General features: G+C 31.6%; 1 protein-coding gene across 1 annotated transcript in view; it reads right to left on the bottom strand.

Annotated features, from left to right (window-relative positions):
- Positions 1 to 127: 127 nt before the first annotated feature.
- The window catches only part of LOC126735616 (uncharacterized), a 56256-nt gene continuing 31373 nt past the window's right edge, over positions 128 to 25010 (bottom strand). Inside the window, exons 6-11 of the mRNA XM_050439675.1 lie at positions 24535 to 24639; positions 24332 to 24478; positions 24069 to 24246; positions 20109 to 20332; positions 19706 to 19868; positions 128 to 550 (exon numbers count right to left, since the gene is read on the bottom strand). Coding sequence (XP_050295632.1) covers positions 416 to 550; positions 19706 to 19868; positions 20109 to 20332; positions 24069 to 24246; positions 24332 to 24478; positions 24535 to 24639 — 952 coding nt within the window. The 3' untranslated portion in view covers positions 128 to 415. The remainder of the gene's footprint in view (positions 551 to 19705; positions 19869 to 20108; positions 20333 to 24068; positions 24247 to 24331; positions 24479 to 24534; positions 24640 to 25010) is intronic.

Here is a 25010-nt window from a genome sequence, read left to right as displayed (position 1 = left end):
CAAAAACATGCATACAAAAATAATACTATAGCTACAATAATTGTATACAAGCAGTATAGGTCTATAATTACTTCGAAATGTGTTGTTCCCTAATTAAATATTTTGAAATTTTTTGAAATATCAATAATTTTCTTATAAAATGTATATATATTTAAAAAAATACACATGTAAAAAAATAATAAGGAACTAAGTCTATGACTAAAACAGATCTTCCACTCACTAAAAATTAACTTACTGAGCCTAATATTAGATACTTCAAATTTCGCAAATACTTCATTAACATAAAAAATAATTTAAACTGGAATATTAATAACTATAGAAACAACTTTTATATTAGATCTGCTTGAACTAGATTTAAAAAATATATATTTTCAAGCATAGTAGTGTACGTTTAACTTGGTATGTGACTTACAAACTAAAAATATTGCTCCGTTCGTCTCTTAAAATCGTCTTCAGCTTGCTGCAAAATTACGTCTAATCTTGACGGGTTGGTAATGAAGCTAATCCACAGATCTCGTATGTAGTTTTGAGCTTTCGTCATTGATTTCGTCTAAAAAATATGTAGGGGTTTATAGTAACGGTACTAGAAAATGAAATATAAGGAAAAAATTATTGAGCTCTGCTCAGGATACAGTTTTGACAAAATTATTGATAAAAAAAGACCCAACTGAATTTTCTTAGTACAGCCTATCTTGCATTTAAAATTTTAAAAAATACATGCAGCCTTTGGTTTTTGTCAGTTGCTAGCAGTCTCTGGAAAAAGCTTGAAAACAAAAATGTGTATCCCCTTCCTTGACTTTTTTTAAATTCTAAATAAGATTTTTCTGGCTAAACCCTAAGTCGTTCCGAAAAACTTATTTGAACACAAAATAAAGTTTAAAATTATTAAATTATTTACAAAAAACAATCACTGAAAGTAAAGTTGCCACGGGGTAAAAAGCTGGAGGGCGCCAAAGTCAATGAAACAGTTTGTTGCATTTTTCGCAATGAGATTCACTGTGCAGTTTTTAAAAGTAAATGACGCCAAAAAACCTGGATCAATATTTTAAATATGCCCTTGTATCATAAATGCGTGAACGTTCAGTTACTGCATGTAACGTTCGCAGATCATAAAACTGACATGAAAAACTACCGTTTTCACACCTTCTTTTCAAGAAAATTTATTTTAATTAAATTTTTTTTTTTGAATTATTTCGGTAGTTACCTCGATCAGGTCACTGTGTTTGAGGGTATCAACATAATAATGGGAGATTTTAATTTTGATTTACTGAAGCCTTCATTTATGGTGAAAAAATTATATCCCAAATCTATGCAAATGGTTTTAATCAAATTGTTGATACTCCCACGCGCATTACTAATAGTAGCAGAACCCTAATTGATTATATTGTCACGAATGATAAACATATATCTTATAAGGTACACTTAACGCCTAAAATTAGTGACCACTGTGTATTGTCTATTTATCCCGAACAAAAATTTAATGAAAATGGTGATTTAGTCATTTACCATAGATCTATGAAAGAATATAGTACAGATAGGTTACAAAATTATGTTTTTGGGACTGAATGGACGAATGACAGTGGGGATGTAAATGTGTTAGCAAATATTTTTGTAAACGACATTACTAATATTTTAAGTCAAATGTGTCCTAAACGAAAGTCTGTTATGAAATATTTGCATACGGGGTGGATAACTGAAAATATTAGGGAAAAGATGGATCAAAGGGACAAACTGTATGTTAGAGTCGTCAGGGAGAATAATGATGTCATATGGAGGGAATACAAGAAACTACGAAACTCTGTGGTTGGTCTAATTAAGGGAGAAAAGGATAAGTTTTATAGAGAAATTATTGATGGGAACAAAAACAATCCCCACGAAATGTGGAAAAACCTAAAAACATTACTTCCAGGAAAAAGCTCTTCATTGCCTCAAGAGATTAAATTCGACAATCAATTAATATCTAACGAGTTAACAATAGCTACAGAATTTAACAAATATTTCATAAATAGTATTGAGGAAATTGTAAATACCATTCCAGGGAATTCTTTTTTTGCAGATGAGATGGATGCCACTGTTGACCAGTATAGTAAGTTTTCATTTTTCAAAGAATATCTTTAATTGATTTAAAGAAAATTTTAAAGAATTTAAAAAATGTGGGGGGTGGTGTGAATGGGATCTCAAAACGGGTGTTGTGCGATGTTTGTGATGTTGTTGGAAATCGTTTGTTGAATATTGTAAATGCATCACTTTCAAGTGGGATTTTTCCTGAGGCCTGGAAGGAGTCGATTGTGATTCCTGTGCCAAAGGTTCAAAATACTTTTTATCATAATGAGTTTAGACCCATAAATACAGTAGAAATATATGAAAAGGTGTTGGAACTTGTTGTAAAAGAACAATTACTGAATTACTGCAATAATAACAATATTTTGGTTATAAATCAGTCTGGTTTCCGTGAAAGTCACTCTTGTGAATCTGTAATTATTAATATCTGTCATAGTTTTCTAAAGGAAATTGACAAGGGTAATTATGTATTGGCAGTATTTTTAGATTTCCGATGGGCATTTGAAACAGTTGATAGAAAGATCTTATTGAAAAAACTTAAATTTCTTGGTCAGGGTACTGTTTTGGGTCCTCTATTATTTCTACTTTACATAAATGATATAGTCAAATCTGTTAATCGTTGCAAAATCGAATTATTTGCTGATGACACAATGATTTATTTGGCAGGGAATGATATAAATCATATGCAAGAGAGTGTGAATAATGATCTAAAAGGCTTGTTTGAGTGGCTTTGTAATAATAATCTTAATATTAATACATTGAAATCAAAGTTTTGCTTGTTTGGAAAAAAAATAAGTTGTCGAATATTGATTTGGAAAACTTGAATATTAGGATCAATGACACAAGAATAAGTCACGAAAACCAAATTAAATATTTGGGAGTTATATTTGATTCAAATCTAAATTTTTACGCACATGCTGACTATATCACAAGAAATTTTGCAAAAAAGTTGGTTTTATTGCCAGAGTAGGATCTAAATTGTCACTGGGTACAAAGTTGTTATTGTATAATAGCATTGCAGCCCTACATTCGAATTTTGCGCAACACTTTTGTATAATCTACCAAATTTTAAAATAGAAAAACTGCAACTTGTACAAAATAGAGCTATGAGAACCATTTTAAACTGTAATTGATACACACCTATCTCAACAATGCTTAACGTATGCAATTCGTTATCTGTAAAACAAAAAATTATGTTCAATGTATATGTTTTATTATTTAAAATTAAAAATAACATGTTACCACAGTATATTTGTAATAAGATAAAATTTTTCAGTGATGTACCGGGTGTCCAAATAAGAAAGGACGCCGGCTGTATCTCGGAAACTATTCATCGCACAGCGCTGAAAAAAAAAATTTCTTAAGAAAAGTGGCCAAAAAAAATGGCTGGAAAATATTTACAAGTTCCTAAGCCTACCACAATTACTGTGCAGTTACGCCCTACTGCACAGTAATTTCAAAAAAATCAAATTTCGTCTAAAATAGCCACTATTAGGTACCATTTTGAAAACATCAGAATAATCTTCATTAATTTTGCCTTAATTTGGCTAAAGAATTTTCTTCATATCTCCAATGAGAAGGGTGGGGGAAGATCATAAATAATGCAACTTTTTAATCGCCCTGTACTCAGATTTTTTATTAAAAGTATTTCAAGTGGGTACTCGTTTAAAAGGAAATTTAAAATGCTTTCAAAATATGCACCTGTCAATGTCACTTTATTTTCAGTGAAGTCGTCAGAGGGCGTTGTTTAACAGAGACTGGGTTTTTAGAGATTTTCTCTAAAAAGTTAAATGCAATGATATGATTTTTTCACTGCGGTTTCGAAGACTTAAAACATACTAACAAACCAGTGAAAACCGCGTTTCGATATCTCCATTTGTTTTCGAGTAATTTTAAAATAACCTATTTTTCAAATTTTAAATATTATTAGCAATATTAGGGCGGTCTTTGTGATAGAATATTATCAAAAATTACTGAAAATTATTTGAAAGCTCATAATCATATTTCCACTTGAAAATATAATTGGCAATCGAGAATCTCCGAATATGATTTATTAGAGCATTATTTATTAATTCTATTTGAATATTACTATTATATCAAGAGGCCTATGGAAATATAAACAGATACAAATGATTGGAAAATGCCATTTAAAGTTGCTTAAATTGACAGTTGTCAGTTTTAAGTTATTTCTTATGTGTAAGTGTTTTTTTACTACAAATTAATAAGTTTAAAAATGAAAATTCCAAATGAAGTAGCCTATAATATGCTAGCAGTTTATTTCGAATGCAATCATAACTCAACGGTTGCCTCTCGAATATTATGCTATGCGGTATCCAGAACAGAGACGTTATATGAAAAGGACATTTGCAAGATTAGCTACTCGGTTGCGAGAAAATGGCAGTATCCATTTACCTCTTAACAGAAGACGTCGCTCTGGACGATCTGAAGAAAATATTGTTAATGCACTTGCTTATATTGGATTATACCCTCACATATGAATAAGGCAAATTTCATTGGATTTGGGCATTACGAAATCAACTGTGCCTCGAACGAACTCAATTCTGTTTTATATAAGGGCTTGTATGAATATAATATGTTGCCAATTACTATAAAAAATTGTGATGGTTTGACTGCATTTAAAAAACTTCTGAAAGAGCATGTTTAAATTTAAACTATTATTTGTGTATTTTATTTATTATGTATAATTTTTTCTTATTCCATTTTTTTAAATTTTATCTGTTTAAACAATACGTTAGTAGGAGTGCAATTGTGGTCTTGTATGTGGCTTTTAACAACTTTTGGATGGGCCACTGTGGGGAAAGGCCTAGATCGGGGCCGAGACGGTGTTTGCGGACCGGAATAAAGCGGCATCCATGGATTACCGGGGTGCTGTGGTTCCTGGAAAAACCGGGGCACCGCGGGTTCTCGCCGGGTTGACCCCCATTGAACCCAATTCAACTAGGCCACAACTTGACCCAGATACAGGTGTCGTCATTGCCGCTATGCGATTTTAAATTTCTATACTTTACAATAACTTGTTTTGTCAAATCATCGGTTTGCAGTGACGCACGTATGTATTAATTCGATATTTGCTATTCCTGCTTACGAAAGTAGGTTATAATGTACTGGGTTTACAAAAATATTATAATTTCATTGAACTTTGTAAAAATGTATTGTATTTTATATGTAGCTTTTTTTTATGCTAAATAAAGATTATTATATTAAAATGGCAATCAAGTCTTTTGCATTATATGAGATAGGGAAAAACATTTAACCACTTTTGCAAAAATGGCGCTAAAATTAATAAAAGCAGTCAATTCTATTGCAAAAAATAGGATACCGAAAAAAAAATTATCAAATTTACTGCAATTAAGTGAAGATAAACAGAGATACAAAAAAACTAAACAAGGACTTATGTTAGTGACTTGGCGCCCTCTAACTTTGTCCTCGTTTGTTGTACAACTTCGCTTTGAAAAGAAATTTGTAGAGAATTTAATTATCTTCGTTTTTTGTTTTAATCAATTTCTATACCACTTACCTAGAAAATCAAATTCCGAGTTTCCTAAATAACTGTAAAGGGGAGAGGATACACATTTTCGTTTCTAAACTTTCCGCATAGACCACCAAAGGCATGCAAAAAACAAAGACTGTATGGATTTTTTAAACTTACAGACTGTTTCTAATGCCAAGTTATTATTTAAAGACATACAAAATGTATCACAGCACGAGGCTTTAAATGGAAAGTAGAAGAAAGTAGAACCATAGGTGAAAATAGAATAAACTGAAATATGTTTCGAAGCAACTTATTGCACTCTATCATTGGGACTCTATCTGGTCATCCCAGGGCCAATGACTATAAAGCCTAAGTGCAGAAAAAAAAGAAGGTTTTAACTGAGTCCAGATATATCTTTTTATGTTTGATTTTTTGGGTTAAACATCGAAAAGTGTTACATTTTATCATATAGAGCATAGTGGCATTCAATTCCGGTAATTCTACAATTTTTTTCTAGTATTTAATTAAAAAAACTACTCTTAATGAACAATCTCATAGCAAAACTTATATTATTCTTCAGGCAGGAAATGATAAAGGTTTTTTTATTGACATTATTTTTTTTTCGGAAAAAAACTCATTACCACTGAAATATAGATTCCAAAATTAATTATTAAAAAAAATGGTTTAATGGATAATATATCAAGCCATTCTCGCATAAAGGAAAAAAAATAACACTAAAAATCTCACGACTAAATGAGCGAAAAAAAAAATTAAATCATGCCTAACAGAAAGAAACTTGACTATCGGGACATATTTCTTAAAATAGAGGTTCAATACAGGTGTAAGACTGGCAAATTTAAAAATGAATTTGTAACTAATGATGTGGCTTTACAGCCTTACAGCCTTTACGGTAATAAAGCTAGATCAAATTAAAGAAGAACAATGCCGGAATTGTATAAAAATGCAGAATCTTATTATTGAATCAAATGACAGAGCAAGTTATATAAGTGGAACCTTTATAAGAATAAATTATAATACTTACAAAAGATAAATGACAAAAACTGAAATAATGACGACCCTTATACTGCCTTTAAATGAATTGTTTTATATTGTAAAAATAATATGCAACAGTTTCTCCTAATTCCGTTTATTTTTCTTAGGTTGTTACGTAATAGTTATATTATAGAAAATATACTCACTGACATAAAAAATGTTACACCCAGAAGAAATAATTTCTTCAACTTAATTTTTTGCCCATGAGGTAGTCTTACATCAAGAATGAAACGAAAACATCTGCAAGAATTTTTATAGACAATTAATAAGAAAAAACCTAATAATGTGCGACTAGCATCGACAAAAATATATGGTTATGGCACCTCATTCCAGGCAACTCGAACTTCGTGGATTAGTTGTGCCAAAGTTTGGCGGGTGGTGTAAAGTGGTTAGTGTCCTCCCCATCATATCTCACACACCTTCGATGAAATTTAAACCCGGTAAAGGGGGTTACCACGTAAAACGCTCGCTTGTTACGCCTGCTTCTTGAAGAAAGTTGGTAGTATGATGATTAATATAGGGACGTGCGTTGTCTTGCTAAAAAAGGACGTGTGGATGGCCCTCTAGATAAGGCAGTAACGTTATTTGTACATCATCAACATAATGCGCAGCCATATTGTCTCGAGCAAAGAGAAGGAGTTATCGGCCACCATAGGCAATAGCCGCCCAAACCGTTACTTTAACAATCCTGTGTACATGCCTCTCAACAGCATATCCAATGTTACGCCATTCTCGACGGTGGCATCTTACTCTTCTACGGCCATTTTACCTAGACAGAATCGCGATTCGTCACTGAAGATGACATTATGTCATTTAGCCTACCAATCTTGCCGTTCTCTGCTCCAGTTCAAATATTAATGACAGTGAGCTGCAGTCAGACTCAGAGGAAGCATTCACCTCTTCAAACTATTAGTCATAGTAGCAAAACGGTTTCATACGCCTAGTTTGAAGCGCCTATCTTGACACTCTGTGGTACAACTCGATTGACCAGTTGGCCTTCTTCATGTTTGTCTACTTCCTTCTATCCATATTCGAGACACACGCATTACCCCGATAGGACAAGCCCACATATCGATAGGCAATAATTATACCCCTGATGCCAAAATCGCTAATATGGTCATGATTCCTAATGTCTTAAACCTCGAGTTAATGCTTAACACTGGTAAACAGATGTTCACATTATGTTCCAGAAAAATCAAGATGAAGAAATTATTCCTTCTATGTGCAGCACTTGTAGCGTGTGTAGTCAATGAGTATGCTTCTTTTTTGAAAAGAAAAACAATCTAACAATTCTAATATGCTGAAAAAAGAATAAAATAAATAAATAAGGGCTTTTATTGCATACTAGTCACGATATTCAGTGCTTTCATTTCAAAACAAACCATCCTTGAAAACTTCTTTAAAAATATGACAATAAATGCAACCTTTTGGGAGTCGACAATAACAGTTTTATCCTTGATTGAAACATATGCTAAATCCTGAACACAAAAATGCGCGGCACATAGACTTAGAATACCCGAAAATAATTTTACCGGTCCTTTGTCACATTAATCGGTAATATTTATTGGCGTTCTAATGTCCTATCGAGGAGTTTTTGCATGGTTATATTTTTGCTTTAATACCAGAGATTGATATTTTCTTCGAATAGCTGAATAAATGTTTAATCTGAGACGTAAATCCGACAAATTTAACTAAATTAACAGTGTGGTTATCGTGGATGCAATAATACAAAAAAAACTAAAACCAATGCGCTAAATTTCTTTAAATTCCTAATCTTAAAACCAGTGATAAATGGTTATGTCGAAAATATCGGAATTCCAATAACACACCGCATTGAGGAATTGCTTTTAAAAAACAACGTTTTTTGTGAAAAATATTTTTATAACAATTATAGTTAAAGTAGTGATAAAAGCGATAAAAATACTTCTGAAATAATATTTATAAAAGTTAAGGGATCAACTTAATAGACCCGTTTATCCGTCATAATCTAATGCACAATCTAGAAGCCTAAAGGAAAACATTAAATATTTGTTATTCCTAATGTACTAGGCTATAAAAAAAGAGGCATTTATTAGCAAGTTTGTTACCCAATTACAGGAAAGAATAAAAAAAATTACCAAAATATGTATAAAAATTAAAAATCAAAATGATTAACATTCTATGTACTTAAACAGACTATCTATATACATACTATAAAGACTCTGCATCATCTATTTACTTTATACTTTCTATAATGGACCTTAAACTGTCAATAAAAATATCGAACCGTTCATGTAAATTATTATTAATACTTTATTTTTATTAATATAATTCTGACACATTATATTAATAGGCGGTTTAAACAAAATATTAGTCCTAGTAGGATTTAGTTAAGTTATGAAAACCAACCGACTATGTGTCGATAAATAGCTATTGTTTATCAACCTTTTATTGAGGTTTTACAAGAGTTTTTGTACTTTTTCTGTTTTATATTAGAATTATTATATTTTTATTCAACTTGTGTGTGTCACTTTTGTTTTGATATACCAGTTGACGAATGTCTGTGTTTAGTTTGAATATTTTCTAAATACTCTCAATTTCCAAATTTTCAGTGAATTGTTTTTAATACGTTTGTTCCCTAGAACATTTTGATGTGTGGATTATCAGATGCCAATCCTAATGAAAAAACCGTTGTTGCTTAGAAATCCATCATCATTAAATAAATTAAAATTTAGTCTTAAATACTTTTTAGAACCATTCACATTCCTAAGAATAGACATAAAAAAAGACGTTCATTGTATTGCATTTATTTGGACCCTTACGTCTATTTTGGGGCTTCGGGAATATTCACTAAATATATTTAAGTATGAGTATTTAAGGCGTCTAACAAGAAAACTACAAGCCTGGTCAAAATTTTCGAACTTAGATGGAAAATTTACTTTTTGACAATTTAAAGTTGGCTTCGCAGCACATTGACCCATTCATTAAGTTATTCTAAAATGTTTTACAAAAAGTTAAAGTATACCAAAAGTTACGCAAGAAAAAAAACAATGAAAACTAATGAAGCCACATAGAAAAATTTGCATTCTATTTAAGAAATAAAACAATATTTTTATGGTACAATTTAATATTTCCGAAAAATGTTTTTTTCTACAATCGTGCGTAAAGTACTTATTTTTACTCACTTTACAGGATTTATAAAATTGACCATCTTTACTTTTTGTAAAAAAGCTTTTTTTAGTTTAGGCACTAGTGTTACGATAGCGTGAGATAATGTATCTGATCCGATTTTACCATTGCGGCATAAACGGATGCGTTTTACCAGATGGAACAACGGATGGGCTTCATTCGCTGAGAGCAAAAGGTCCAAAATCTAGTGGGATGGCTAAAAAGCCTTTTATTTTATGTTTTATAGGATACTGAACACGATTTTGATAATTATTTTCTAATTAGTTATAAACAATTTGATTGTTTAAATGCAAATAACTCGAAAAGTATTGGCCATATCGAAAAAATTTGTTATTAAAAAAGGTTCGTTAATTATATACCGAAATTCGCAACGGATTACAAGTTACAAGCGCTTGAATAAAACAAATAAGGAATAACAATAGGTATTTCTATATTGTACGAGTGTTCGGACATATCAATGAATTGGCCGCGATTAGGCATTCAAAAATTGTTTTGTCTGTTTTGGAATAAATTAAAAAAAAGTATATACTGTCCCGTTGACTTAATCTTAGCGAAGATATGGTTGGATTGGCCGCAATTAGCACAACTCAGGCATGCAAAAATGGCATATTTTGTTTTTGAATTAATTTAAAAAAAATGGCATCTGTTCCATCGTTTGTATTTTCTCAAATAAATTTTTACATCAGTAATGCTGTAGTTTAAATGCGAAAGTACTGCTCATTTTCAATTCTCTCTTTTTGGCAGCTTCTGCACATTGTTTTGCGCATACAATGGCGGCGTCACTCACATGATTGTGTCGTAACGTGAGGGAACACAGAGAATGTAAGCGTAGGAAGGAAAACTAAATTGAAAAGGGGTTTGTAGGTAATAAAAGGACAGAAGAGTTACATTAATTTTAATTTCCTTTAATTAGTAAGTAAACCAATTTTAATTTTAATATGCAAAATCCGTAGATCATCGATAAAAAATAAAATCGCATATTTTCTACTTGTATAGTGACCAAAAAAAACTAATTCTAAAAATACCCTAAATCGTACAAAAAGAGTGAAAACTAACCACATACGCAACTAATAATTTATTTATTAGAATGCAATTAACATTGAAAACAACATGTTTTACTAAGTGCGAATTAATTAAAATACTAAAAAAAGAATTATACCACGTAAGAAAATGTACGTAACATATACCATATATACACGCAACCGCTAATGCGCATTAAATGTTTTAGTGTTCCCAACTCGCATTATTTTAAAATGTTTTAAATATGCGGATGATTTCACTGTATTGCGCATTAAGGTTCTTTTTCTTAGACATTTTTTTCCAGACCTCGTTTCGTAGGCTTAGTAACAAAATACGTAATCTTAAGACAATCCAGCTTTATTTACTAAAATCTAATAATTTACATGAATATAGAACTCAGCTAGGTAAATGTAACTTTAGTTTTCTTGAAAGGTTTTTGAATTTAACTAATGTGGTTTTTTCATTGGAGGAATAGGGATTATTGAACCTTAATTTAAAATATAATTTCCCAAGGAATGTGGATTTACATGCACGAGAGATTTTGGCGGTGGAGGCTGAGAATATTTTGCAAACTACGGACATTATTAAAAAGAATATCCTACGTGCTAAAATTATTAACATCCTCAATTCCAATAACTCTAATTCAAATAAATCTCCCTTTAATAGTAAAGTTTTAATTTCTCTTAAAAATAAAATAAAAAGTAATGACTTAAATCTAACTAAAGCGGACAAGGGCAATTGTTTAGTAATTCTTAAAAGGGAAAACTATATAAATGAGGTGTTGGATTTTGTGGATTCGGGTGAGTTTTTTAAAATTAATAAAGATCCTACAAACTCTTCTTTCACTAAGTTTAAGCAAATGCTCGACAAATGCAGCCTAACTTTGGAGTTTTTTCATACTAAAAAAGAGAAACTTTAAAACCCTAGAACTCCTATCCTCTATGGTCTTCCTAAAATCCACAAACCTGATATACCCATTAGACCGGTTGTTTCCTTTGTTAGTTCCCCTTGTTACAATTTATCCTCTTGGTTGAATGCTACGTTGAGAGAGGTTACAGACTTTAGGAGTGATTTTTCTGCTAAAAATTCAGTAGAACTGACAAACTTCTTAAAAACTGTCACCATTCCACAAGGTTCAAAACTGATTTCTCTCGACGTAAAAAACTTTTTCCCAGCATCCCACCAGATTATTGTATTACTCTAGTTAGAGACCTTTTAAGTCACCGAACATAAACTAGAATAGAAGGATCACTCTAAGCGCCGCCCAAAATGTTGCCTTTCTCACTCGCTTTCTGATGCTACTCTTTTTTGCTGCCCGGTGGCGAATTTAGGTCTCATTCGGCCCGTCGATGTTTATTCGTGTCCGCGTACAGGCTTACTTATCGCATAAAACTTTTGGTGGTTAGTATACAGGGGCGTCTTCAATATTAGAACTATAATAGCGTTGTGCGGAAATTTTGGACTTTAAAAATTACATAATTTACTGCTGTGATTAATGCATATTATTTAGTTTATAATTAAATAATAGAGTACTATTGGATAAAAATAAATATTTTTTCCATTGCTTCTTAAAACTCGAGCTATGAAATATTAAATATATGGTGTCATATATTTTATTATGACACCATAACTCTTCTATATTTAGAGTGTCGGCCGCCTTTTTTTATTGGAAAGACTATCCGACTCAATACAGTGAATAGTAAAAACAAAACGAGGTCTCAACTCAGAGCTAATCACAATTCTTTTGTTGGTACAGGCTGAAATATCACTAAACACTGTGTTCAAGATAAGAATAAACATCATGGGAATCTCTGTAATGGCAAATAATACCAGGTTATATAAATGGAGGAAAGTCTATACAATTTTTTAAAATAAAAATGGATGAGTTCACAGAAAAAAATACACGCTTTTCTTCAGTATTTCTGAAATATCTCGGAAAATTAAGATCCTACAAAAAAATCTAATAAACAAAAGTTGGTTTAAAAATAAAAGATTGGCTTTTGTTTGATTTATCTAGGTGCTATAGGCGCCGAGATACAACTGTGTGAACATAACCCCTTTTTTTAGATAACAAAATATAATGACGTAAAATAATAACTTGAAATAATTAAAAAAATCACGTTTTTTAGACAAATATCTAGCACGTTTTTTCAAATCTGTACTATCAAAAACTTTAAAAATAAACTAGATTGTAAGTCATTAGCATAAAAATTAAAAAAGTTAAGAATAAAACAAAACGGCCATTTCAAGCGATTTGGATTTTTTTTATAAAATACGAAAATGCATTAAAGTATATTTTTAAGCCATATATTTATTGAATGTCATTTAATTGTCATAGAAACTTATAAATATTTAAATATATTTTTAAATAATTGCAGTTTAAAAAAAAAACATCAAAAATTATGTATTTATTTCAAAAATTAAAGCGTAGCCTTCTACAATGGACTTATATATAGGTACCAATAATGTGTTCAAAAAGTATTAGCGATTTAGAGTACATATTTTTTTTAAATCGTGATTTTAATCTAAAAAATTTTTGGTAATATTCTGTTATTAGTGGTGGTTTTTAATAGTGAAAGCTATCCGATTTATTATTAGTTGCATTGCAATCATTTGAAAGATATAAATTTTAGCCACTTATACTGTCTAACCATACTTAAAACTGCATTTTTTTCGTCATTAAGGGTGATTTTTAAGGGTTTAAGTTTCAAAATATTGATGTGTACTATAATCCCCAATGTAAAACTATATTTATTTTGCATATTTATATGAATTCTAGGTTGTAAAACACCTATTTTTATTTAATAGGCATTTAATAAGATTTTTTTTTCAATTTTGTGTGTTTGTTGGTTCATCTCCTATTTTAAAAGCAAATAATTTAATTAGTTTAATTTAATTAGTAAAGGCATTTAATAAGTTTTTTTTATTTAACTGCCTTTTTATATTTCACTGTTACCGAGTTCCATATGCTGAGTGTTCTTATCACATTATGTAAATTTTATTAAATATTTCAAAAATGGGTATATTAACGAAGTTATTATTAATTAAGTGTATGTAATATTAGGTAGGTAGTTTTTTGGTCAGTTGAGAAAAGAGCGTGAAAGGAACGTAAAGCTAAGATTCGGTTGTGTACATTCTAATAAACTTAATTTTAAAGCTATCTACTAAGTGTTTTTCTTACAGTTATTTGTTCAAAAGAGATACTTAATAATATTCTTTCAATTTCATTTTAACAATAATACAAAGTGCCTTTAATTTCAAAAAATTCCGTATATTACACGCCGCCCGCCGCCATGTACGAAAATATTCCTTATTAAAAATGTTTCAAACACCCCCCGTATCGTAAAGGATTGCCGCCGAAACTAAATAATGATTTACGACCGCGTAAAAACAGTCGGCACTGTTTAGAAGTCCCTACTTCAAACGGCCGCAAGAGAGTGAACCTACTGTCTTGTTCTTTATACTGTGCTTAAGTCTTCCTTGAGTCGTATTAATATAGATGATCTAATGAACCTGCTTAAACCGGTCCTTGAACATTTTATAAGCAAATAACATAAAAAAAAACAAGCATCGGTGTAGCTATGGGGTCTTGCCTCTCTCCCCTCCTAAGTGAGTTTTTATGAATCATGAGAAAAAGATCATAAATAGTGAATTTGGAAGGTTTCTGACCGTATATAGGAGATACGTGGATGACATTTTTGTGGTGTGGAATGGTAGTGACATCGAAATGGCAGAGTTTCTTGGATTTTTTAAATCTCTTCACCCCAATATTTTCTTCACCACAGAAGAAAAGATAGATGGTAAACTGCCGTTTCTAGACGTCCTCGTTACCAGAAAAAACAGCAAATTAGAGTTTGAAATCTAGCGCAAACCAACCACCACGGATAACGTTATTCAGTTTTCATCAAATTATCCACCGTCTTATAAATTTGCCTCATTTAATTCCCTACTCTACAGAATCTTTAACAATCCTTTGTCTAAGGTTGGAACTTAACATATTTCAACACATTTGCTTTTAATAATGGTTTCCCTCTCGCGTGCATTAACCAACTTTATTCTAAATTTTTTAACAAATATAAATTGACTTATAGTCTAATATATGATGAGAAAACTCAACAAGTATATTGGTCTCTCACACCAATTAGCAAAGTTTTTTAAGCCTTTTAATTTAACTATAGCTTTAAAAATAGTTAACAATTTGAAAGGACAATTAATTAAGGTTTTGGACAGATCTGACTTCTTCTCTAAATCGGGAGTATACGCTTTAAAGTGTAACGACTGTAACGCAGTGTATATTGGACAATCAGGCCGAAAAATATCCACTAGAATTTTAAGAACATACGGCCTTTGTGGATAATTACAGAAACACGGATGTCACAGAAACTAAATCAGCGTTCGCTAACCATCTGCTAGCTACATCCCACAGTTTCACTGCACCTGATGAAGCTAACATACTCAATGAATGCTCAAAAGGGAAGAAGTTGGACCTGTTAGAAAAATAACTAGAGCCAAGAAAAGTCCTGTTCTTGTGTGTGTAAATTAGGGCTGGCAAAAACCGGCCAAAATCGAAACCGGTAAACCGGTTTTTAAAAAAACCGGTTTCGGTTAAAACCGTTTATTAGAAAACTTCGTTTTAAAACTGAAAAAATAAATACGGTGTTTAAAAACCGAGAACGGTTATTCGAAACCAGAAACTGTTTTTAAAACCGAAAACGCTTTTTACAATCGCAAAACCAAAAAAAAACCTCATCAGCCTAAAAATAAAAATGTATAGTTAATTAGAGCGAGTTTTTTCTGATTTTCAGGAAATATAGTTTCAGCTAAAAGAAACTGTTTGAAAGCAAACACAGTAAATATGTTGGTTTTCCTTAACCATAATTCAAAACTTTTAAATTGTTAAAACTATTAGTTTTCCTTGACTTGCATTTTTTAGGGTTGAAAAATGCATATTATTATTATTAAGAATATTATATGTTTTTATTTTGAATACCTATGTCTTTATTTTGAATTAAAAATATGTATTAATTTAATCAATTTATGGAATTTTATTTAAGTTGTCCAAAGTCAATTTCCAGTAAATATTCTAGAATCCTGCAATCCAAACTGCTCACTGCTAACCAAAATTCCACTTAACAAGGCCGTTTTTTTTTTTTTTGATTTGTATGGTTTACCTTTAAAATCACGGTCAGAGTCAACCAACAATCCATTAACCACCTAATCGGTTTTTGGTTTTGGTCAACAGTTCAAAAACGTCGGTTAACCGAAAATTGATTATTCGGTATTTGATTTACTCGAAAACCGATTTGCTTTATATTCGGTTTTAATTAACCAAAGCCGTGGTTAACCGAAAACCGATTAATCGAATATCCGATTTTCGGTTTTGGCGAAAACCGCGGTTAACCGAAAAATCGATTTCGGTTGCCAGCACTAGTGTAAATGACATCTTTACATTTGAACCAAATTTAATTTTTAATAACATTTCCTAGATAATTTTTCTTCCTATAATTTTAAATTGTATATGTATACATGCTATCTGTTATAAGTAACCATTTTAAATGTACATGCCTGTCTGGTCCATTAGTTAAGGCCTCGCTTAGCAACTAGGGTTCAAAACCCAACAAGACCACAAGCTTTTTATTTTTTGTTTTTATTTACTTATATATCGTGGGCGTACAAAGAAAACCCTGTAAGTCCACTTTTTTCAAAAAAATCGTTTTTTTGCATAGCCAAGTCCATTTAAATATAACCTATCATACTAAATACCCGTTAAGTCCAATATAGTTCAAATAGAAGAGATACGTTACGTACGTAGTTCCAAGGTATTAAGTCCGGAGAGACTAAATATTATTCAGGAAAAATCTATTAAGTGCACTTAATTGGTTTATAAATTATTTGACACTCAGAAAATCCATTAAGACCAATAATAAGTGAGGTTAGAAAACATGATTTATTTTGTTATTATTTGGTAGCATGTTCCGATAGTGATCAGATCGTTAGTTAGTTTTGGACGGTTTTTGGTTTTATTTTATCAACAAAATGAGTTCTAGAACGAAGAAAATTATGTTAGCTTGTCAGAAAAGCCAAGAGAGTGAAATTTCTCACAATTTTTGCCGGAATAAAACACCGCCTTCACATACTTCTTCTGGAGAAATAATAAATGCAGGTAAGTGACAATGGAATGTTTAAATGCTTAAATTAAACAGAAAACAATCTTGGATGCACCTACATTGGAGAAGATAAAAGAGGAAAATCTAAACCTGGGAACAAAACTCCTGACAGTATTGTTATCGACGTGAAATTACACATTGAAAGTTTGCCGACAATTGAATCCCATTACACATGGAAATCATCAAAAAAGAAATATTTGGATAGCACACTTTCAATTTCAAAGATGTACTCTTTATATCAAGAGAAATGTGGACAGGAAAATCAAAAAACTGCCTCGTTTATTACTTACAAACGAATTTTTGGAAAAGAGTATAATTTATCCTTTTTTAAACCCATAAAGGATATCTGCCAGTGCGAAAAAAATAAGAAAAAATTAGTGACAGCAGACCAACAACAGGAATATGAAGAGATTTACCTGAGTCATCTAAGAAGAAAAGATGACTGCAATGCAGAAAAAATTAAAGGTAAGGATAGGGCTACAAGAGAAGAAAGTTTTTGCTCAGTAACATTTGACTTATAGTCTGTGTTGCAGATTCCGTGCTCAGATGTTAGCCCAATGACTATTCACGAAAAATTTGTGTTTACAACCTTACCATTTATGAATCAGCTCCTCCAAATAGAGCCATTTGCTATTGCTGGACTGAGCTAAACGGCAAGAGGGGAAGTTCAGAAATCGGCTCTTTGAATATTTAAAAAATTTGCCACTAAATATAAGAGGTTTCGCTATGGTCCGATACATGTGAAGGTCAAAATAGAAACCAATATGTAGCAGCGTTATTGTTTTATTTAGTGCATGTGAGTCATATCGAGGTAATTGAACACAAATTTTTGGAGAGCGGCCATTCCTATATGGAAGTGGATTCAATGCACAGCGCCATTGAATGTGCAAAAAAATACGTTACAATGTTAAAGAATTACGTTTTAATGAATTCTACGATTTAAAAAAATTATCTGATTTGCTTATTAAAAATAGATCTAAAGATATTGTTCACAGTCAATTGGCTACTGATCAAAAGTTTGCGGTATTCGAAATTGCATCCTGATATTATCGAATATAAATACGAACATAGCAGTGATTATAAGGTTCTTAGAATTTGGGGAAAAGGTAGACCACCAGCAATTCCAAAAAAATTAGAGAAACTATATAAAGGCCCTTTACCGATAAGCACAAAGAAAAAAGAAGATCTTTTGAAATTATGCAAAAGTGGTGCTATTCCTTCGGAATTCCATGGGTGGTACCAGTCTCTTTCTACTGCAAAAAATATTGAAGAAGCCAGTATTGGAATGTCCGATGAAGGAACTGATTCCGATTCCGACAATGAGCCTCTTTCTCATTATCTTGTTCAGAAAAACTAATAGAGTTTATGAAGAAAAATCTGATAAGTCTCAAAAAATGTGATTAGTTTGTCAGCGAAAACCCATTAAGTGCAATTATTATTTAAAAATGCTAATAAACAATTTGTTCTAAAAAATAATGTATTTTAATTTAACCTAAACTAACTCTAAACAGATGTCACTACCCAAAAAATGCATTTAGCAAACATAAAAAATAAAATTGGATTTTACATAACACTTGAAAGTTTAAAATCGCTTTTTTTCACATTTTTAGTTTTAAGACTTAGAGGGTTTTCCTTGTACGACCACGATATTGTGTTTCTAACCTCACTATTTTGTTTATTATTGTTGTTAGTTTTACAGTGTATATGTAGGTCCTAGGGTAATTTTATTTTATTTTGCAAATAATTGTATATTAAACACCCCCTTTTAATTGTTTTTAGGCCTGATGATGTCCTGCTTATACGGGGCGAAACACGTGTAGCCAATAAAAATTTGCTTAGGAGACCGTGACATTGTGACGTGTTTTTTTGTTTGTTTGTTTACGTTCTGTATTTAGGTTGGTTATTTAAATTGTTTAGGTTTTTTTACAAACAGCTGGTTAAGGCCAACATTTAAGCCTCTTCTTAAAATCTTGGTGTAAATACATGCCAAAGCGCTTTTGCTCTCATTCGCATTAATGTCACGTGTAAACTTAGTAATAAACGTATACTCGAACACTAGAAGTAGGCAGTAATTTCTTATTTATTTCATTCAAGCCCTTGTAACTTGAAATCCGTTGCAAATTTTGGTACATACGTAATGTCATTTTTTGTTGGTTATTTTATGGTTAAATATAAATTGTTTAAATAAACTTTTTGTTGCCGGCTCCGATTAAAAAATAATTATCAGAACCGTGTTTAACAATGTAAAAAAAACATAAAATAAGAAGCTTTTCAGCCCTCCCGATAAATTTTGTATCTTTTGCTCTCTGCAAATGCTCTAATAGGTCTAGGTGGAAGACGCCACATCGTCGGAATAGTGTATCGTCTCCCATTTAAACCTATTATAGGTTATAAGTTGTCGTAGGCGATCCGATTTTGCGCAGTGGCAAAACCAGGTTGTGTATATCCGAAGTCAAAAATCACAAGAACCGCTCTAAGCTGTTATTTAGTTTATTTATTTTATTGTTTACTTGGGCGTGAAATTGTAAACTGTCATGTGTCATTTCCAGCCCTGAAGATGCCCCAAACTCTGACATATTTGGAACAAAATCGATTTAATTCGAGGCCCTGAACCTGCTACACTTTGTCTTTATTTGACAATAAGGACGCTAAACTTTATTAATATATAAGTAACGATTCCAATATCAATTTAACATAAGTTCATTACGAATAGATCTAAAAATAAGAATAAAATTGTTCTTACTGCCTGTTTATGAATATCCATCGCATGTTCCAGAGCATGACCCTCTTTCCCTAAATGTTCCTCTACTGTAAAAAATAATTGCTGGAGCTCAAATGGTACCAGAAGAACTCTATTTGTAGGGCCAGATGTTAAAAAGTTTGTCAGAGTATTAATATCTTCATTTCTAAAAAAAACAGAAGAATAATTAAAATTTCAAAATAAGATACAAAATAGTATTTACATGATAGATATAAAAACTATTATAAGAATGTTGAAAAATACTAAATGCACGTGTTTCGCGTCTTATCAAATATTAAAGGAAATCTCTATACAAATAAAAGAGAGGAACATATGACCTATAAAATATGGTATAGAAAGTATTGTTTTAAACATATCTATACTTACAGCTGAAGCCCTTACTTACATTTGTTTCATCTTTTTCTTTTCATTTCGTAGATTTAAACAAAACATTTGTAATTCCAATTTTTCCAAATCGTTTTTAAATTTACAGACAGAATCAGCGATTGATTGAAGACTGTGGCCGTTAGTGAAAAGTATTTTCCTTATAGACGAAATCAATTTAAATTTGTCTGATGGTGTTCTTAAAAGGCACGACTTATGATAGTCAATAGCTGCTTGCATTTGTTCCTAGAAGGGAAAAAAATTATACGTTCCGCGAAGGCATAAAAATGGAGGCAAATCTACTTATCTACAGTCGTAAAAAATCAGGTGCTACATTCGCTAATCGTTCAGCAAATGTCGCCCTCAAATAAGCTTTAAATATGAAATAATAGCAGTAAAAAGAAACGTGTGTTTAAACATTTATCCTAATCGAAGATGATATCCAAAGGCAATTTAATATAGACAAAGTCTTTGAACCCATATAAATTAGGGTCAAAATCTTATCATGTGGTCTTTGCCAACATCTATCGCTATTTATTTTAGGTAAACCGAAATTGTCCTGACTATGCCGAAACAAATCTAAAGTGGATGGTCCAGAAGCATAGGCAACATCAAGTAAAAATTAATGTGGGTTGGAATCATTGAAGATCGAATTATTGGCCCAAAATGTAATAATTTAAGTGTTGACAGATATATTGAATTTTTACAAAATATATTATACGCACTACTTTCAGCAAGATGGTGTACCTCCGGATTATGATGCTAATGTACGACAATTTCGTTTAGGGCTTTTTCAATTTTTCATCATCTTTAAAAAGTAAAATCAGCACTAGAAATGTTTCAATCGAAGATAATATCCAAAGCTAACTTAATATATCTAAAGCCACCTGTACAATATATATTTAGGTGAAAAATAGATATTAAAAAAACATTTCTAATCTATTTTTATAGATATAAATATGACGTATTAGAGACGAAGAGTTGTAATAGATATGGAAAATCGCGAATCCAGACGGAGCTCGTATTTTTTTTATTGAAGTATTAAGTCATCAAGTAAATGCAGACGGAGTTCATTTTAAAATTAATGTCGTACCATTTAATTTTAAGACAGCAAGTAATTTTAAATAGAATTACTTATATGGTGGTCTGGTGTACTACTTTTATCAATGTTTGATTTATTAATTGGACCTAGGTGTTATTTTAGTGACCCAGTTCAATTATGTTAACTTTTAAGGGTTAAGTTGGATAAGGGATCACTTAAAATCCAAGCTCGTCAAAGTTTCGGCCTATATTAGGCCTTCTTGAGGGCGAACAGAAAAATTAAAGCTTTTCGTTAGACTGTAAAAATTGGAACATAGCTGTATTATTTTGATGTCTCCATTTGGTTTACTAATTTTTGAGCATATCAAACTTCTTATAGGAAAACGTAATATGAATCCAGACTTATGTTCAACCGATAAGAGACGAGGCGCCCAGAGGCCGAACCTTCGCAATCATTACAGAAGACCAGCAACAAACGCTTTAGGACAGTTTAAGACTATGTCAAAGACTACAAAATTACTGGGAGGATCTCGCGGACCTAGTCAAAGAACAAAATAGACCAGAGATAATCCTATGAAAAAATATGGGTAACCATAGCGCTGCAAGAAGGGAACATCAAACTTGCAATGCTTGGGACCCGCAACAGACTCATAGACCCAGAACCAACATGCTATGTCAGCGATAACACCTGGAAAAGGGATATCAGACACTGGTTGGAACTTGAGCATAAAAACTACTGGAAACAAATGACAATGCTGGAACTCTGCCAATAACTTTTGGGCAGCCCGTCTTTCAGGAAGAGGGGACACTCCAGGCAACAACTGCTAAAGGTAGAAGGGCTGATAACAGGCCACGCACTCTGCAGGAAAGACCTACATAGACAGAGTAGAAAGTAGATACACCGCTATGTAGAAGTTGTGAGGAAGAGGTAGCAATCACTCTTTACATTCTTGACTTCTGCGAAACATTGAACCAGGCTAGTGCTGGTTAAAGTTCTGGGCGAAGTCAAGCCCTTACCAGAGAGGATAAGAACTACACCATTGGGCAAAAGACTGGATTTCCTAGAAGCAACAGCACTGAACATATGGGAATAAGTCTATGGGGCACAATAGGACTGCAACAGAGCAGATCGCAGTACAGGGAACTAACTGGTACCATCCAGCAGGAAAGTGTTAGTGGGTAACCGGGCACAACCACCCACACTACCAGAGGTTCAAGAACTAGCGGTGTTCATAGAGAATTTCTTCGCCGACAAAAAGAAAAAAAAAACTTCACCGTACTACCATATGATAAGTGAAATAGATATAGCCTAGATAACCTAACGATAGTGATTGATCGATTGGGCCTGTTATTTTTAGTCAGTATTTTGCATTTTTCTGACATTAATTATAATTGTGAAGAAATAGTCCGTACTTGCAGTAGAGTCGCAGATTAAGGTAAAATGAAAATTCTGCTTAATAAGTGGAGGGAGACTGCAGGATTTTAATTTAACCTTAATTATAATTGCTTATTATTGGTCAAAAATTTGTTTATCAATCTTTTTATTTTTTCTAAACTTTACGCACCTGTCTTTAATTCGGGTTTTATTTATTTGTTATATTTCATTTTTATGTGTTCGCTTGTGTGCAATCTGGAGAGATATTTTAATTTTTTTTTACGAACTAACTATTATTATTCACTATTATAAAAATCTAATTCAACACAAGACTAGATACATCTTTTGTTTAATTAATTCACTACAAACTTTGTCCAAAGAGCTTTAGTTATTCATATCTTTAGTCTAAACTACAAGCCGTGTGAAGCCGTGTGATTTTTACAATAGCATAATTTTTACCAGTAACGTATGTAATATACAGGGTGTTTCTTAAAGACGTGCTAATATTTAAGGGGGTGATTCGTGGACCTATTTTAAGAAAAAAAGGTCCTATGAAAATATGTCCTAAACGTTTTAGCCTTTGAGATACAGGGTGTTCAAGTTTAAAAAAAAAAATCAGTTTTTTTATTATAATAACTTAAACAATAACGTAGACATTTTTATGAAATTTGGTACATGTATTCTATACATCAAAACGCATTTTTTGATGTACAAGAAAAAATAATTTCTCTGCCAATCGCGTCCCTATAGGTCTTCTATTGAATATTTTTAGTGAAAAACGTACTACGCCACTGCTTTTTCTTAAAATAAAAATTATTTTTAAAATAATGAATGAATTTAAAGATGTCTGCCTCGACCAAATCTTATTAAGTGCTGACCTGTCTCCCTATAACGCTCAATCATACAAGAAACGGATGTATGTTATACACCAAATCTCTCTCCAATTCTTCCCTCCATCCCTGGATGGAGGGAAAGCTCCATCCCTCTTCCAGTAAAATGACTGCCTGCGCACATTTTCCGGCCGACAAATATCTTGATTGACGTTCCATAATAAACACTTTACTTGTGAAAATTTTCAGTACAAATGACAAATTTTACCAATAAAACTTACAAGCAAAGAAAGGTATGTTAATTCAAATTTTATCTGGAATTCCAACAAAATAAAAAAAGGACAAACATACTTCGAGTAGAATAAACACCTGTATAAATTTAGAATGTCTGTAATATCGAAATTTAAAATAAAAATAAATATTTCCATTTTTTTGGAAATTTCCAAAAATAATTCGAAATAATATAGTGGTGCGTTAATTTTGCTGGCCACTGTAGAAACTGTTTTCAGCTAGTTTTTATTCAGTTTTTCGTTTCTAATATATGGCCATTTCATGGATATTTAGAACACCTTTTACTTTTAATTTAAAAGTAGTAAACAATGGGGATATCGTAAGTTTTGTACACAAATAACCGTTGCAAGAAATCATGCATATACAATACATTCCCAAAAATAATTGAATATAAATTGAACTGTACAACTAAATTTATTATTTGCCGTATCAAAATAATACTTACAGTTCTTATTTGGCATTTCCTCAAAACATCTCTTGCGTATACATCCATTTTGTGATAAAATTTTTTAAGGATCTCTACATCTTTCTTTTCTTCAACTAATAGCGAGTTTGTAATTATATAATATGATAAACACTTAATAACGTCCTCAGACATTAATGATATTTCTTGTAAGTTTTTCCTAAAAATATACAACGTTTTTCTAAAGCGGCACCAAATTAACTAAAACCTATTACTTATTTATTTTACTCATATCATCAACTTACTCTAATTCTATAAGATAAAACTCATTGTAAGAATGTTGCGCTTGTTTTAAATAATGTTTAGTAAGTTTGGCGATTACTGAATCCAAATCATCACACAACATTTTCTTACGAAGCTCTTTTGCATTTGTCCCAATACTGTTTGGCAAACTGTAACCAAAGTATTTTCATTATTGAAATAAATAAGTCTTAGTATAAGAACTTACCTAAATGGCCCTCGTAATTCAACTGTATTTAAAAACTGCATCACATCCTTAAGCTTCTCAATTTCAACACAGTTGCCAATATATATTTGTTGACTGTGCAAAATTCTAAAAGTAAATTTTCATTAAAAAAACATATTAAGCACCATTGTAGCAACGCGTGGGATATACAGTAATGGAAAAATATATAAAAACTTTCAATAACGTTTGCATTGTCCAAGAAAGACTTACAAATTAGAAAACGAAATATCATTCGTAATAAATAAAACATGAAGGAACCGTCTAATTGAGGGCAGTCTTTATTACAAATTTGTTGAAGATGATGGTCTTTTTATTTACCTTGTTTAAACCTTTGCTTTATTCTTTTTGATCGTTCTTCTGATTTTATTATTTGCTTTTAAACCTAACCTCATTTTGTTTTGTTTATATTTTTAATATGTGGTAACTGGCCTCCGTCCTATTTTATCAATTCCAACTTT

Source organism: Anthonomus grandis, chromosome 4, assembly GCF_022605725.1.
Source record: "Anthonomus grandis grandis chromosome 4, icAntGran1.3, whole genome shotgun sequence".
Lineage (NCBI taxonomy): Eukaryota > Metazoa > Arthropoda > Insecta > Coleoptera > Curculionidae > Anthonomus > Anthonomus grandis.
This window is presented reverse-complemented; position numbering and strand designations above follow the sequence as displayed.